Source organism: Malaclemys terrapin, chromosome 7 (assembly GCF_027887155.1).
Source record: "Malaclemys terrapin pileata isolate rMalTer1 chromosome 7, rMalTer1.hap1, whole genome shotgun sequence".
Taxonomy (NCBI): Eukaryota; Metazoa; Chordata; order Testudines; family Emydidae; genus Malaclemys; species Malaclemys terrapin.
In genome coordinates, this window is record NC_071511.1 from 37,964,364 (window position 1) to 37,982,012 (window position 17,649).

At 37.3% G+C, this 17,649-nt stretch overlaps 1 protein-coding gene across 2 annotated transcripts in view; it reads right to left on the reverse strand.

Annotated features, from left to right (window-relative positions):
• PPARG (peroxisome proliferator activated receptor gamma) overlaps positions 1 to 17,649 on the reverse strand; it is a 105,624-nt gene that overhangs the window by 14,953 nt on the left and 73,022 nt on the right. For both annotated transcript variants that reach the window (XM_054035962.1, XM_054035961.1), the window contains 2 exons: positions 10,410 to 10,609; positions 1,123 to 1,573 (listed from right to left, as the gene is read on the reverse strand). In XM_054035962.1, coding sequence (XP_053891937.1) covers positions 1,123 to 1,573; positions 10,410 to 10,609 — 651 coding nt within the window. The remainder of the gene's footprint in view (positions 1 to 1,122; positions 1,574 to 10,409; positions 10,610 to 17,649) is intronic.

Genomic DNA, 17,649 nt, shown 5'->3' on the forward strand with positions numbered 1-17,649 from the left:
TAACAACACACTCCAAACAAAATGTTTGATTTTTGTAGGTTAGCATATGGTGTTTATGTTTAAAGATAATTCAATAAAAAAGCACTCTGCTTTGCTGTGTTGCAGACCTGAATTCAGAACAGGTCTGCCATGACATCTGTGGTGCAGAACTGAGAATAAGCATACAGGCCAGCTGGGCCAAATTCTCATTTGGGTTACAGTTGTACAACACCACTGAAGTCAATGGGGCTGCACCAGCATTGAAGAGATGACTCTGGCCTACAGTGTAGGCTTGATGTATCTGGTTTTCTATGGAAAGAGTGCTGCTTTGGACAGCTGCCTGAAAACTGATCCACAGAATACCAGAGATGTGGCAGAATTAGAAAAAGGCAGGCAATACCAATTGCTTCTTCTAAAGAAGAGTGAAAATTCACTGTCCTCTTTGGCAGAAAGTTGAAGACATTGCACACATAGAGATGCCTTAACTTCTGTACCCATTCTGTCCACAAAGCATAGACATTGCTATTAGCCTAGAAGCATGGAAAAGGTTGAGCAAACCATGAGGGCATGTTTTTTTCCTACTGTTAATAGGCTCTCACTTTCTTGAGTAACTCATGCTTTTTTTTTTCTTTTTAAAGTAAACAAAACCCTATGTGGGTCAATATCATTGACTGAATTCAAATAACCTTACATTCCTGAGAGTTAAATGCTGAGTACTTATTCATTTGACATTCTTATTGAATCAAGCTATTAATATAAAATTAAGAGGCTGCACAAGCTAATTGTAGGTGTAAAAGAATTCTTACTACAGTAGGATGACTTTTAAATGTTTTTGCTGGTAAGATTCCCCACCCTTCCTCTCTTAAGTAAGACAGTTCTGATTTAATTTTTTTAAGATGAAAAATAATGCTGACTCAGCAGGCATGTCCCGCTCAATCAGTAACAACAGCACATTTGTACTGGCAGTTTGAAGGAATGACTGAAGGAAGGCAAGGAATGTCAAGTCAGTAGACAGCTGATCAAAGGTACATTTAAGCAATCTGGTCTCGATCTCTTAGTAGTGATCCCTTGTCCTGTTTTCACAGGAGTTAAAAGTAGCAAGTCTATTATATAAAATTGTGTATTAAATAAGGCAGTGCTTACCTCCACTGAGTATAATGACAGCTATAAATATTGCCAGGTCACTATCATCTAGTTCCAGTGCATTGAACTTCACAGCAAACTCAAATTTGGGCTCCATAAAGTCACAAAAAGGTTTTCTCAGGCTCTTCAGAAACTCCCGCGTCATGAATCCTTGTCCATTGGATATGAGAACTCCATCTTTATTCATCAGTGAGGCCAGCAATGTATATATGATCTCGTGGACACCGTATTTCAGGAGAGTTACTTGGTCATTCAGGTCAAGGTTCACAAAACCTGGAATGCTTTTGGCAAATTCTGTGATCTCCTGCACTGCCTCCACTGAGCGAAATTGACACCGCTGGAAGATGCGAATTGCCACCTCTTTGTTCTGCTCCTGCAGGGGTGTCACATGTTTGCAATTGATCTGATCTTCACCCATCATTAAGGAGTTCATGTCGTAAATAACGAATGGCTAAAAATAAAAGTAAAAATGGGATTGAGTTTCATGTGTCCTTCCTACATACATTATCCTACTGAAATACTATAAAGGCATAAACCATTGTTAAAAAAACCATGAAAGTTGACATGGGATGTGTAAATACACATCAATATATCTAATAGTTTTGCTTTTGGGTTACAATTCAGATAAATCCACTGAAGCAAACTTTCTTCCAGCATTAAAAATGGTTTGCAGAAAGGCCAAGTAATTCCTACAGATTTCCTACAGTTGCTTGGGAACCCACTTCCTGGAGTTTTGGGTTTTGGAGAGGGTAATTTTTTAAATAATTCAAGGAAAGCAATTTCTTTTAAAATACAGAACTGATTTTCACTCCTAAAAAGTGTCTATTAATGTTTTTGTCCTCTCTTAGTTTCACAAATGTTTTACTATAAGAATTCAGAGTTCAGAAAGTTTGTTAATAAAAGAATATTATCTCTTTAACATGTATTTTAATAGTTTACATCCAATAATATATTACCCTTAAATGTTTAATTTGTAGTTATGTTGATGCAATACTTTTTCTATAGATAGACACAATATGTTCACATTTATATTACTTCATATGCTGTTATGCTTATTTTTAAATACAAGTCCTAGTAAGTGTTACAAATAATCAAAACTGTTTTACCGTGACTATCTTGTAAATGACATCTTCTGTTACACTGATATATTAAAGGACTTAAGAGTTTTTTAAACTCAAGTAACTTGTTAATGAGAAAAAAAAAGTCTTTGATGCAAAAAAGTAAACTAGAATAAGGCAAATTCAGGTCACAACGAGTCTGCCTGTTAAAAATACCCAACTAGAATAAGTCAATTTGAAAACAAATTAGCAAAATTAATGGCAGCAAAATTATTTTTCTATGATCTGGAAACAATCTTTTTCGGAATAAACAGACGTGAAGCCCAATGACAAGAACTGTTAAAAGAAGTGGACAAGTGAATACTACGAATTTATCTTAGGAATCTCTGTCCTTGGGGCCAAATTATTTAAATAAAGTACATGCATCATTTACCCAGGATTGTATTAGTTTATTTGGGAAAAACAAAGAATGCACCCTCCCAAATCATTTGGTAATATTTGTTTTTTCCCCCGACAATTCACTCTCTCTTCCCTCCATTTTCCCACACATAAGTAATTATCTGTTATTCACCTCAACTGAAGTAAGAAACACAGGAGGTATAATTTCTAACATGCCTTTTAGCCTTCATGTATTCAACCCATTGACTTCAATGAGCACTGGATCAGGCTGGGAGTTACTGACTCCCAAAAAGGTAATTTAAACATGGGCCAACAATTGGATCATGTTCTGCTTCTAAGAAACATACAATTTTAATTGTGAAATTGGGTGGAAAACCACAATGTTACATTTGAGAGGGGAGAAAGAGATGTGGATAAGGGAGAGCTACAATTTGTAAGATATCAACTATCTTTAGTACCACTCTATAGTGTTGCAGCTGCAGAAATATTTCTTCAAACTGAGACCTACGTATATAGCTGTGAATGTTTGATCCCCTTCTTATTCAAGCAAAATAAAATAATAAATAACCACAAGATGCTATATATTTCTATTTGGCATTTACTTTTCTGCCTCAATTCTACATATACCAAAATTTCTGTTTAAGTCTTCAATTTGCCCTTTGAAACCAGACATACAAAATTCATAGGTCAGAGATTCCAAGGCCAGAAGGAACCAGCCTGACCTTCTGTATAACACAGGCCATAGAATTTCCCTGAAATAATTCCCCAAAAGAGCATATATTTTAGAAAAAACATCCAATCCTGATTAGAAAATTGCCATTGATTGAGAATCCAATGGTTAAATACCCTCACTGTTAAAAATTTACAGTTTATTTCCAGTCTGAATTTGTCGAGGTTCAACTTCCAGCCATTGGATTATGTTATACTTTTCTCTGCTAGATTGAAGAGCTCATTATTAAAATATTTATTCCTCATATAGATACTTATAGACTGTAATCAAGTCACCCCATAACCTTTTCTTTGTTAAGCTAAATAGATTGAGCTCCTTGAGTCTGTCACTAAAAGGCATATTTTCTAATCCTTTAATGGCTCTTTTTTGAACCCTCTCCAATTTAACATCCTTCTTGAATTGAGGACACTAGAACTGGACAGGGGTTGCATCAGTACCAAATACAGAGGTAAAATAACCTCTCTACTCCTATGTGAGATTCCCCTATTTATGCATCCAAGGACTGCATTAGCTATTTTGATCACAGTGTTACACTGGGAGCTCATGTTGAACTGATTATTCACTATGCCCTCCATCCTTTAAGTATGGCCTACATTCTTTGTTTCTACATGTATTTATTTACATTTAACTATATTAAAATGCATATTGTCTGGTTGTGCCCTGGTTAGCAAGCAATCCAGATCACTCTAAAATATACAAAGAATATACAAAAATCTGGCGGTAAAACCTTTTAATACCTTTGTAAGTATTTTATTTGGAACCAGACCTTTAGAAATCAGTCTTGGGAACTGTGCAGTCTCTCTGAGGAATGTATTTGTTATTATCTTTGACTGGTCTTTTTTGATATTTAAAGTCAGCACAAGAAAATCCTGCTATTCTTTGACAATGCTTACAAAATGAAGATTTTAACCTCTTTGCAATGCCACTCCTGCAAAATAATTCACATTGCTCTCTGACAAGGACTCAATGCACCTACCTACAAGCCCATCATACCTGTTTGCTTTGTTCCTGGATCTCAGGTTCCTGCTATGAAATAGAAGTAAGATGCCTGAAAATTCTGGGTACTGGCATGTAAATAAGCATACAAAGCATCCCATCTGGTTACATAATTCCTATCATCACTACAACAAATATCTTTATCTTCCAAATGCAACAAGTTATTTTCTATGGGCACTGATTCTTAAAGACTTAACTTCTTGTAGTCTGGCTGCAGAGACTTAAAAGCAATTTCAAAGATAGTAGTAGTAGATGGGGTCCCTGCTCATACAATCCACTTGTAAGGGTTTGTCTGCATAAGAACATTGTTTCAATTTAATTAAATCAGTTTAGAAGCCTAGTTAAGCTAAACTGATATGAGGCACTCTTAAAACTGAAACAAAAGTATCCACATAAGAGGGTTGCACCAATTTAATTAAATCAGTTTCTAAAGCAATTTAGTTAAATTAGCACAATTTTCTTATGCAGACAAGGCCTAAAATGAAACTGGCTGTGCCATTATAAAAGTGACCAGCTGGCAAACCTAGCAACAGGCCATTCGTTTCAGTCAAAATACAAGACAATGTAGGATACATCACTAATTGTTTGCCTACAGTACTATGACACTATCTTTTAAACTTCAAGATGTGTGAAAGCACATAGTAGGAAAAGGATAGATATGTCTCAAGGCTTATTGCACATGTTCTTCCAGTCCTGACAACAGCAGAATATTTTTCATATAAATAACTGAATGGAATAATGACGCCATGAGTGTAGCCTACTAAACATCTACTTTCATTACTGCTGGGTCAGTCTCTGGGTGAGGGATAGCTCAATTCTTTGAGCATTAGCCTGCTAAACTTAGGGTTATGAGTTCAATCCCTGAGGGGGCCATTTAGGGATCTGGGGCAAAAATCTGTCTGGGGATTGGTCCTGCTTTGAGCAGGGGGGTTGGACTAGATGACCTCCTGAGGTCCCTTTCAACCCTGATATTATGATTCCTAGTTGCTCCTCCAGCACCAAAACTTGCGAAAAGCATCATTTGTTATAAGGAGATATACCTATCTCACAGAGCTGGAAGGGACTTTGACAGGTTATTGAGTCCAGTCCCCTGCCTTCACAGCAGGACCAAGTACGGTTCCTGATAGATTTTTGCTCCAATCCCTAAATGGCCCCCTCAAGCATTGAGCACACAATCCTGGGTTTGGCAGGCTAATGCTCAAACCACTGAGCTAGCCCTATCATGGATAACATCTGTTCCCTGCTTACTGTTCTGCTATGCTGCTAACAATACTTCAGTGCAGCTCAGCCCACTCATATTTACAGAATGAAAAACAAAAAGAGTTGACAATAGCCAAGAAAAAAATGCAATTTAAAGGCTCAAATGAACTCTGTAACCTGAAGCTCATTTTGCCATGGCTGGTGAGCGCTGTACATTCCAGATGAGGACTTGTTACTTAGTAATTTTAGATTCCACATTCTACCTTAGCATATCCAATCATTTTCAGGTGACGCAGATGCTACTGCAATTAAAAAAGGTATAAATTTAAACTGTGCCAATAGTAAACAGTTTGATGTTCCATAGCGCAAAGTCCATTACAGTACAAATAATATAAAAGTTTTAATCATTATTTACTGACTGAGTGCATCCACTCTTCCAGTGGTACGTAAACATGGCCTGAAAAGTGGTAGCAATTATATAGGGGTTTGTCTATTTATGTATTGTTTTATGGCAGACTCTAGCCTGGTGATTGGTTTAAATAGAACATCATGTGATGGTACACTATATACATTGCATGAGCATTGCATCAGCATAACATTCAGGTATTACCAAGTCACTTCCAAAGTCCAGACAGTTATTAATTAACCACCCAACAAAGCATAGCAGTACAGTTCATTCAGATCTCACGCAGCTTTCTCAGAATGAAAATTGTGAATGTGCTATCCTACCACAAATTTGGAACAAATGAAGAAGAGTTCACCCCTAAAAACTCCTGCCCAAACTTTACACTGGGCCCAGGGCATGCTGGGTGTTTAGGTCTCGATCCTACCAACAGTTTTATGTGAATAACATTACGCCAGTGAGTCAATTACTATTGACTTGAGTGTGACTACTCATATACATAAAATTATTTGTGTGCATAAGTGTTTGCAGGGTCAGAGCCTCAGTCAATTCTGTTTAGATGTCCAATCAGCATGAACACATTAGATAAAGCAGACAATTGCTTGGTTTAATATTAACTCTAATTGCATCAGTTTAAGTATGTGAGAATAGCTGGTGGCATTCTTAGTACATAAACACACAATTTAGAGTCAAACTCTGTTACATACAATAGCATAAATAAGATCAGAATCTGGTTTACAGAGTTTAACATGAAAGACTGAGACCAGTTTTTTAAAAAATGTATAAAGATTCCTTTTATGAGGCAAGAAATTGGAAAATCAGCAGTATACATTAAAAAAAGACAAAAAACAATATAATTAAGTTTGATCCTGCTCTGATGGCTTGGATGTTAGCTACTATAACCTGGCAGACCGCTCTTGCCCTTGAGTCAGCTAATTAATTCTACCACAAACATATGAGCAGTGAGATCTGAACTGTTATACAAAACAATCATCTCTCTCTCTCTTATTCATAATAAACAAACAAACAATTATCTATTAAATAAGGCTCTCAACATCCTTTATAAATAGGGGGCAATGCTAATTTGCAACTAGGAAGAGACTTTGGTCCCCAAAATTTTACACTCTTCAATTATGTAGGATTTAAGCAGTCCCTGAAAAATAGTTCCTAGCCCTACTTCTCAGGAAGAAAACCTTCTAGTTGTGGACTAGGGTTGCCAATTTTGGTTGGATGTATTCCTGGAGGTTTCATCATATGACATAATCTTTAATTAAAGATTAATCTTTAATTCCTGGAGACTCCAGGACAATCCTGGAGGGTTGATAACCCTATTGAGGACCAACGCAGTAGTCTTTGACAGAGTCTGCAGAGAGATATAAATAATAGCGCCAAGAACTTATTTCTGATCTCAGATACTCTGGTGTGTGAATTAGGAATAACTGCACTGAGTTTAAAACAGAGATAAGAATCAGGGTTTAAGAAAGATCTGAACTGCCCCTTTTTCTCAATGAGGTGTTGACTCTGAAACCTAACAGTTTAAATGCTGATACTATTAAATGTTTCACTACTGGTTATTTTAGCAGAAAGATCTGGACAACATCCATATCCATTGTTGATTAATACAGTGGCACACATGGGATGAGAGAAAATGCAATCAGGAAAGCTGCTCTACTTCCTAATTTAAAAAAAATGGAACTGCTACAAGTGGTGGAGTTTCTTAGGTCAGAACTTTCTCTCCAAGAAAAAGAAATTGGCTGGCCTGCCTTCCATTTAAATTCATGGGACATGAGACACAAAGAAACTACCACTGTGCTTCTCTGCCCTCTGTTCAGGATACAGAGAGGTTGGGGAAAAAACTGCTTTCCTTTCAGCATTGTCCTCTACCTACATGAGCTACTCTCATGCCTGAAGAGCAGCAGTCTAGAACTGCTGGTGTCCTTTTCTTTCCCTTTCTCGCTGCTCCTTCTGCCAACTGCTTTCCTGCTTATTGTAACATAGTGAGAAGCTTAAGAGGGAGCTGAAAGAAAGGCAGAGTGAGCAGCGGCAGAGTGAAGCAGCAGGGCTGGGATTCTCTAGGATGAAAGGACTTAAATACCGCATATACACATGGAAAAATGTACTATATGCACAACTTCTATTCTCCCCTCCAACCTCTGCCTGGGATCACTGTACAATGGTACCCCATTCAGAACCAGAATATCCCTAGCATAGCAACTGTTTTCTTCTTGCCAGATGCTGATCTCCTGTTGGAAAGGCCAGCTGTACACAGATTCTGCAGCACCTCCGTCTTTTCTACCATATTCCAATGTGTAAGCCTATCTTCTAGAGGCACTGCAGTTGGCTAATTAGACCTCAAAGGCAAGTAAATACAGTACATGGAATGTGATATTATTAGGGCTGTAAAAAACAGCAAAATATTGTTAGTGAAATTCTTGCTAACATCATTTCACTTAGTCATATGCACCTGATATTTTGTACATGCTGTAATCTGTGCAAGAAAGTTGAGATACACAAATGTCTTGGTAAAAGACTTACCTTTCTTTTTTTTTTAATCTCAGTTGTGTGACGTAGGTCAGGGAGAGAAAAAGTAATACCTATGTCACATGGCAGAGATCAATGGCTGCTGTTAAAGTTTTGAAGCAAACCCACATGAAGTGACTATTTCATGTGTTTTCTTAATGAAAATATTTTGGTTTCATAATAGGTCCACTTTAGTGCACTAATTTTTTATTCACATTACAGTGCAAAAATTTGGCAAACTTTGAGACTCTTAATTTTGTTGTCAATGATTCACACACCTCTATTGCTTATAATTATTCATAAAATATGCATGCAAATCTTCTTAAGGTGTAAGGATCAACTTGGCAATGCCCATTTTGATGATTATTCTATACCTGACTGATTTCTATGGGTTGATCCAAAGCCTAAACACAAATCCATAAAACAGTTCACTTCCCAAATCAGATACATGCATAGAAGCAAAATTTCTACTAAGCATATTAATACCAAGCCAGGTCAGATTATAACTGTTCTCACTGGCTCTTTTGCAAGTTTAGGGTATGTCTTAACTGCAGAGTTAAGTTATCTACACTCAAGTTACAGCTTTTGAGTTAGATTAGCTTGAGAGAGAGTGGGCATGTTGCAAAATAACAGTTGGGCTGCTATGTCTGCACGGGTGTTACACTTATTCATATGTGGCACTAAAAATTCTTAGGGACGTATCTCATGGTTCTTTGCTCTGCAGGAAGCTGAACCGCTCTATGTATTCTTTCCCAGTGAACTTTGTGAAAAGTTGTCTATCCTGGGCACATGTAGGAAGATGTTGGAGGACTAGCGGCATTACAGTGGAGCTAGCCTGGGTCCACACTACAGAACAGTCATGTTAGCAAGTGACAAATTATGCTTTAGCCTATACCTCTTGAGGGGCCAGCCAAATTGAGTTAAAACACTGCCACACTTGAGGGAAGGATTTTTGTGTGTGGATGGTACTTGAGTTTGGGGCATCACTTGAATTATAACTTGAGTTAACTTTGTAGTGAAGACAAGCCTTTAGTAGCAATCAAATAGTGTGAAATTCTTTCCTGCCTTAGAAAATATCAAAGAAAATCAAATCAATTGGCCTCAGTGCGGTCCTAACTAACAAACTGCCTGATACTCAGCCTAAGGAAACACATCAACACCAATAGCTGTTAATTTTGGAAAAGTTTTTTATCCCATGTAGTTGAATGATAATAAAACAAAACTCCACTATGTTTAATAGGATGTCATAGATGCATACTTTTATACTGATTTACAGGGATATTACTGTATAGTAAAAAAAATCTTTACATGTTGCATTTTTCAAGGGAACCCACAAATACATATACATTTATTGCTAACTTACACAGATTTTCCTATAATGTGTTTCCTTAAAATTTAAGTTCTAACACCACAGGATACTGAACAAACCAAGATAACTAACTTAAATGCAGGAACTCATCATTATATCTTAGGAACACGCAGTATATTTGCGGGGAGTGGGTGACACTGCTGGTTCCGTGAATCATTCAACACTTACAAAGCAGGAAACCAAGGAGGATATGACTATCATCATTTAACTACATGGGTTTAGAACATATCTTGGGTTCACAGCTGGTACTGGTAATACACTACTGTATGGATGCTTGCAATAGTATTGCTGCCTATCCTCTAACAGATAGACCTATTACAGAGATAATGTGTAAGATAAACTATGGTGGAGGACAGGGGAAATAGGAAGAATGGATCGAGGAGTACAAAAAGGTTAAGATGACCTTCAAATTCTTGTACTGATTTCAAGTATTTTACTAGGTGAACTTGGAGATTTTTCAAATTATGTTTACTTATCCTATCTAAAAACATTTCCTGTGTTTCAGACACAGCTTGAAATATGTAACTGCCAACAGCAAAGGGTTGGGTTTTTTTTAGTGTGTTGTCAATGTGGTAAATCATTTACTTAAAAAAAAAAACAGAGAAAACTAACTGATTTGTCTGTCGTTTTTCCTGTCAAGATCGCTCTCGCCTTGGCTTTGGTCAGAGGGAAGGACTTTATGTATGAGTCATACAAGTTCTTGGCAAGGGCTCGAAGATCAGCAGACTCTGGGTTTAACTGGTCGATGTCGCTGGAAATCTCTGCCAGGAGCTTCTCCTTCTCAGCTTGTGGCATTCGCCCAAACCTGATAGCTGAAGAAGACAAATCGTTACATTAGTCACAGCTGCATCTAAACACAAATATATTTTTAAAATAATATTTTCTGTCACCTTTCATAATGAGCATTCCAGAGTTTCATTTTCATTCAGAGTGCTTAGACAAGTGGCAGAAAAATGACTTCACCCAATAGAGTAGACAAGCAGTTGAAAGGGTTCAGAGAATTGTCACAAGAACAAAACTAAAGGAGGAAACAATCTGGATACCCATACAGTCAGCTAGGATGTCCTTGTGAAAAGGTGTCAGGTTCTAGGAGCCTGCATGGAAATGCAGAGCTATTCTTCTGACTCATCTGATAGACCAGGTGAGTCTAATTAATCCCAACTCAGGAGGATAAAAAATGGAGAGCCTTTAAGTAAAGCCAGTGTAGTCTGTTAGACTGAGTGCAGGATTAAAAGTCAGGAAGTTCTGAGTTCTAATCCTGGTTCAGTCACTGTATGATTTTAGGCAAAAAGGGAATGCTTACTTACTTCACAGACGTGTTGTGAGACTCAATTAGTTAATATCTATATAGTGATTAATATATAAAGTACTATAAAATGTTATTCTGAGAGGAATTAAGGGGTCAAACAGGAGGTCTTTCAGGTAAAATCCCTAGAAACAGCAATTTTAGAAGGCAGCTTGACAAAAGGTTGCTAATTGCTTATAATTAAAAGTTAATAATAAAGGAAAACCCCAGAGGGGTGAGATTTGAATGCTAACTCTGTCTGTATGTGTGCTGTGTTGACAGAGTGGCGAAGGACTCACCTACTCACAATACCTCACAATTACCCAACTCAAATGTAAGGCAGGATACAAGGCACACATCTTTACAACTTATAAATGTGTACCATCCAAAGGACTGTTTACACACATGGGCAATGATTCTGAAAAATCTTTCAAATATGCCAGTAAGATATGTTTCCTAACAGACTATTTTTTTACAATATATAGATTTCAGTAAATGGAATTAAATCTACATGACCCTTAAGAAAATAAGATAGAAAGAGCATCAAAGCGAAAAAGTCACTCTCTCCCCACCACCCCACCCCAAAAAGGAAAAAAGTTTGTGGTCTTGGTTTAGGAACAGGTAAAAAAAAAACCCTATAAATAAAGATTTTCCAATTGTCAATGTCTTCTCCCTTTAAAGGTAAAAAACATTGTTAGTTTAGTACTTCCAAATGGCTAAACTGGGGACACTTCCTTTGGATTATGCTTGCCTCTTTCCTGTTATGAGAAACATGGAATACTCCTTTTTACACTGGTGTTGTTGGGCCAGAAATAGCACTTTCATAAACTCAAAATAATCTTTGATGACACAAAAGCATATGAAAGCCATTTAGCACCTGTATCACTGACTGACTCTCACTTCATGCTAGAGGTGGCTTGTTTGCTCTCACATTTCCATCACAGTTCCCTTGCAGTAAAATCCATCACCAAGAGAAACATGCTGCATATCTCATATCTCTGCGGGTGTCCCCTGAGTTCACATTTCAGAATAAAATCAGAATGGAAGGGAACCTAACAGGTCATTAGGGACCACTTAATGCATTCTATATTTAGACTTTTTCCTGAATATGTCCCCTGCCTACAATTTCTTCATATGGAAACATCTGAATAATTGCCAATTTATATTTGTTTTGGACTGGAGTCCGCGTTACCGTCTTTTTTTTCTCCACAGGGATAGTAAATGGACTTAGTCAGCTACCAGCAACAGTTTCCAGTGACACTTCATTGCCAATCCTCTTGATTTCTTATAGCTTAGGAAAAGCTTTCTCCAAAATCCCAGATTTTAAAAGATTTAAAGAAAAAAAAAAGTACCATCTGAATGACACAGCATGAATGATGGCTCAAAGAGATTAACACAGTTCTGTCAGGGAGAAACACCCGAATCCTGCATAAAGAATATGTACTCAGGTTTGGGGTTCTTATCCTGTGTAATGGTTGTGGGAACAAAATCAATCTTGTATAAACCTAAGGACAGACTTTATTGTAGTCTTTGGGCTGCTGCCCCCCTACATCCCTGATCAGCACCTACCAGATACTGTAAAGTGAATAAGAATGTATCCAATGCCTTCTTGCCTCACCTGGCCCCAAACAGACATCTTGTTTGCTGGCACATTGAGAGTTGGCCTGTAGCCCATCTTCCCAGTGCAGAGGGCTTGATCCCAGCCCACTGAAGTCAATGGGAGTCTGTTGACTTCAGTGGGCTTTGGATCAGGCCCAGGAAGAACAGAGCCCCTTCTGTGTGACTGTTCCATCCCATACTCACATGAGAAGGGGAAAATTGAGGTCTCTATAGCAGGAGGGGTTTGCATGGGCCTTCTACTGACAAGTGATTTCATCAGAAGAGACTAGAATTGTGGATTGACAGTAAAGACAAGTGATAGAAAAAATTACTCATCAAACTAACAAAAGAATTTAGATTCATACCTAGTAAAAATCCATTAAAGTCACTGGAATATTGAAATCAATTGAAATCAACATTGAGACAATACCAGAGACGAATTCAGTCCAAAGTGCTTAAATAAATACTTGTAATTAAAAGCAGGGACTTTGGTTTTATAATTGAACAAGATTCTGCCGATACTATTTGTGTATCAAGAAAACTTGAAACTCTTATTTGTCATTGTAAGTTATTTATATCAGGAATCATAAAACTGAGGTTATGGACAATATGCTAGAGTAGTTTATCCTGAATCATCTAAAGTTTCCCACATTATGATTTTCCTTGTATTCATCATTTTTGAGCTTTGTAACACAGTCAAGACTTGACATGTTTTGGTTCTATGTTCTGAGGTTTTATAAGAAATGTTGTTTTTTTGGCTTTACTGTTAATCACTGACCAGTACTAATGATTTGTTTATATATATAACAAAGATGTCAATGTATTTAATACGTTATATCTCTACCCCGATATAATGCGACCCGATATAACACAAATTCGGATATAATGCGGTAAAGCAGTGCTCCGGGGGGGCGGGGCTGCACACTCCGGTGGATCAAAGCAACTTAGATATAACGCGGTTTCACTTATAACGCGGTAAGATTTTTTGGCTCCCGAGGACAGCGTTATATCGAGGTAGAGGTGTATCTATACAATGATACCTCATATTAGATTGTTATATAATGCTTTAGGTCTCACTTGTGTAGGCTCCATGACTGAAGATGTGTTCCAGTATTGCGTAATCAAGGCCGCATTTAATAAAAAGGGTCCAATTAGTATAATTATATTACAGGTAAAGTGTAATACTGTGTACATAATACAGATAGCCTTTATACACAAGGTACATTAGACCTAATGACTTCACAAAAATTGTCATAAGGAAAACCAAACCCAACATGACATTTAAGATTCTTGCTAGGGGCATGAAAGGCTTACGAAAAGTGAATAAAATACAGTAGAACCTCAGAGTTACGAACACCATGGGAATGGAGGTTGTTTGTAACTCTGAAATGTTCCTAACTCTGAACAAAATGTTATGGTTGTTCTTTCAAAAGTTTACAACTGAACATTGACTTCATAGCGCTTTGAAACTTAACTAAGCAGAAGAAAAATGCTGCTTTTAACCATCTTAATTTAAATTAAATGAACACGGAAACAGTTTCTTTATCTTGTCAAATCTTTTTTTAAACTTTTCTTTTATCTTTTTAGTAGGTTACGTTTAACACAGTACTGTACTGTATTTGCTTTTTTTTATGTGTCTCTGCTGCTGCTTGATTGTGTACTTCCAGTTCCAAATGAGGTGTGTGACTGACCAATCAGTTTGTAACTCTGGTGTTTGTAACTCTGAGATTCTACTGTACATTTTGAACAGGGAACCAGAGTGATTAGTGGCTGTGAAATTCACATTTTCATTAAAGTCTCCTTTGTCCTTTAATAAGCCAGATTACAGGCTTTAAATAGTGTCAGATTTCTGACAATTAGTAGGATTATGTTTTATGATTAATTTGTCCACTTTTTAAACATATATGTTCATTTTGCAAGAGCCTCACCATGTCAAAGAAGAGTCTTGCAATGCTCTGGTGCCTTTTCAGGGCTTTTGCCAACAAGTTAGACTTTCCCTGCCCCTCACCTCTCTTTTAAAGAAGGATTTATAAACTAATGATACATCTTAAATGAGGCCTGGCAGGTTACTAAAGGCCATTTTCTAACTCCCAAAAGCAAAATAAGAGGCAATACTGGTGTTAAAATTAAGGATCTTGGATGCAAAGGAAAATCAGAATAGCACATTTGTTTAAATCAGTAGTCGTGTCTGTAATAGCTGTAGCATTAATCACATATACAAAATATCTACTGTTAGAAACTCATGCATCAGGATATTGATATTGATATTCATAATGTTTTTCATCAATGTAGTAACTGAGTGCATGTGGTGCCACTCGCTGGATGTACTTAAGAGCCCAATTCTGAAAAGTGGGGACTGCCTCTTGAGACACGAATAGGAGTGGAATTCAGTGAGAGTATCTTCACAGGAGATACTCAGCAACTCACAAGAACAGAACCTTAGAAGGTATTTCACCTTCCTATCCAGAGTAGGTGCTGATCACCACTGAAAACAGAATACCAGAGTAGATGGACAAACTGTCTGTTCTATTATGGTAATTCCCTTGTTCCTAAACTATATTGCTGTCTATGTAAACAATACATTCATAACAAGGCACATAACTTTAACAAGCTGAGAATATCAGATACAAATGCTATGAACTCACTTCCTGAAGCATGCTATTGCCTTTATAAAATAATGGCAATAAAGTGTGGCTAAGAAATACAGCTCTACTGGATACAAATATTGAGGCCCCATCCCTCACTTACACAAATAGTCCCACTGGTTTCAATGAGACTATTCTCAGGAGTCAGGGTTTGCAGGCTCACACTCGTGATTTTGAAATCTCACTAGCAAAAGTTGTCCTTTTATACAGACTATTTTTATACAAAGGGAGAAGAAAAATGAACACTATAATACTTCCCCTTGCTACATTAAATATTCACTTAGCTCTAAAATTTTCATACCCTTCTCCAAGATTTTAAACAATGGGATTTAATTTTATTTTTGTCACTAGATAATCCCTCAGTTTCAAAGTTTTTACACCAAATCTCAACTGAAAGTCACTTAATTGATCTTACATTTTAGGGTCTATCCAGACTAGGGAAATCTACTTTATTAAAATAGAATTGCTTAACACAGGTATTTTGATCAGACCAAGCAATATTTACCTTGCTTATACTTTGGTTAGTTGGTCCCTTTATAGTGTCTAAAATTTGCACTCTGTTGTATGTAGATAGGCCTTTGTTTGTACTCACTTAAGGATGTGTACATGTATTTTGAGATTAAAAAACAACATAAATTCTAGTTCCTAAGGACATGTTTTTTTTATTTTATGCAAGTAATAAACTCTCTCATGCTCCATATCCAAGCTGACTGAGCAGTGTCTCAGAACTATAGTCAGTTTATGAGAATGCTAGAAAGAAATTAATATAGTTCTTTAAACAAGAAAACAAACTAACAAGCAAACAAAAACTTAATTGAAATAATAGGATCATTTCAAAATGGAGACTGATTTTCCATGAGAGGATAGTTGCCATTAAGCTGTACAAATAATACTGTTAAGACTAATAATACTATTTTAAGACTGAAAAAGAAACCATACTGGTAATAAGGACCTTGCTAGAACTTCCAATACTGGTGAATTGGTTAATGCTCATTGGTTCAAGAACATTAATACAAATCAGTATGACACAATTTTTAATTTGAAAATGTATGGCAGCTTTCCCATATAACAATCAGTCACTACACAGATCCTGTCGGTACACATGTTTCAGGAAAGGAGCCTGTTGTTGGTTTTGCGGTAGAAAATTAAAGCACAGTAATACCACGGTGTTTTTAAATATGGATCCAGTCCTGCAAACCTTGACTCCTGTGAGTAGTAGTTAGTCTTGCAGGTAGTCCCATAAAAGCCAATGATATTACTCATGTATGTGTTTGTAGGACGGGGCCTTATATTAGTTATTTTCATTGCAAAATAACATCATTGTGTAATGCTGCCAGCTCTCTGTTGAAAATTTAAAATAACACATGCCCATTGTTATTTCAGTCTTTTAAAGTCATGAACAATTTATATTGTGTTTATTTTTCCCAGCAAAAATATATAATAAATTAGCAGCACCACGGGATTAAAAAATTCTGAGGTAAAACTGTTAGAATCATAGAATATCAGGGTTGGAAGGGACCTCAGGAGGTCATCTAGTCCAACCCCCTGGTCAAGGCAGGACCAATCCCCAACTAAATCATCCCAGTCAGGGCTTTGTCAAGCCTGACCTTAAAAACCTTTAAGAAAGGAGATTACACCACCTCCCTAGGTAACCCATTCTGGTTCTTCACCACCCTCCTAGTGAAAAAGTTTTCCTAATATCCAACCTAACCCTCCCCCACTGCAACTTGAGACCATTCTCCTTGTTCTGTCATCTGCTACCACTGAGGACAGTCTAGATCCATCCTCTTTGGAACCCCCTTTCATGTAGTTGAAAGCAGCTATCAAATCCCCCCCATTCTTCTCTTCCGCAGACTAAATAATCCCAGTTCCCTCAGCCTCTCTTCAGAAGTTATGTGCTCCAGTCCCCTAATCATTTTTGTTGCCCTCCTCTGCACTCTTTCCAACTTTTTCAACATCCTTATAGATTCATAGATTCTAGGACTGGAAGGGGACCTCGAGAGGTCATCGAGTCCAGTCCCCTGCCCGCATGGCAGGACCAAATACTGTCTAGACCATCCCTGATAGACATTTATCTAACCTACTCTTAAATAACTCCAGAGATGGAGATTCCACAACCTCCCTAGGCAATTTATTCCAGTGTTTAACCACCCTGACAGTTAGGAACTTTTTCCTAATGTCCAACCTAGACCTCCCTTGCTGCAGTTTAAGACCATTGCTTCTCGTTCTATCCTTAGAGGCTAAGGTGAACAAGTTTTCTCCCTCCTCCTTATGACACCCTTTTAGATACCTGAAAACTGCTATCATGTCCCCTCTCAGTCTT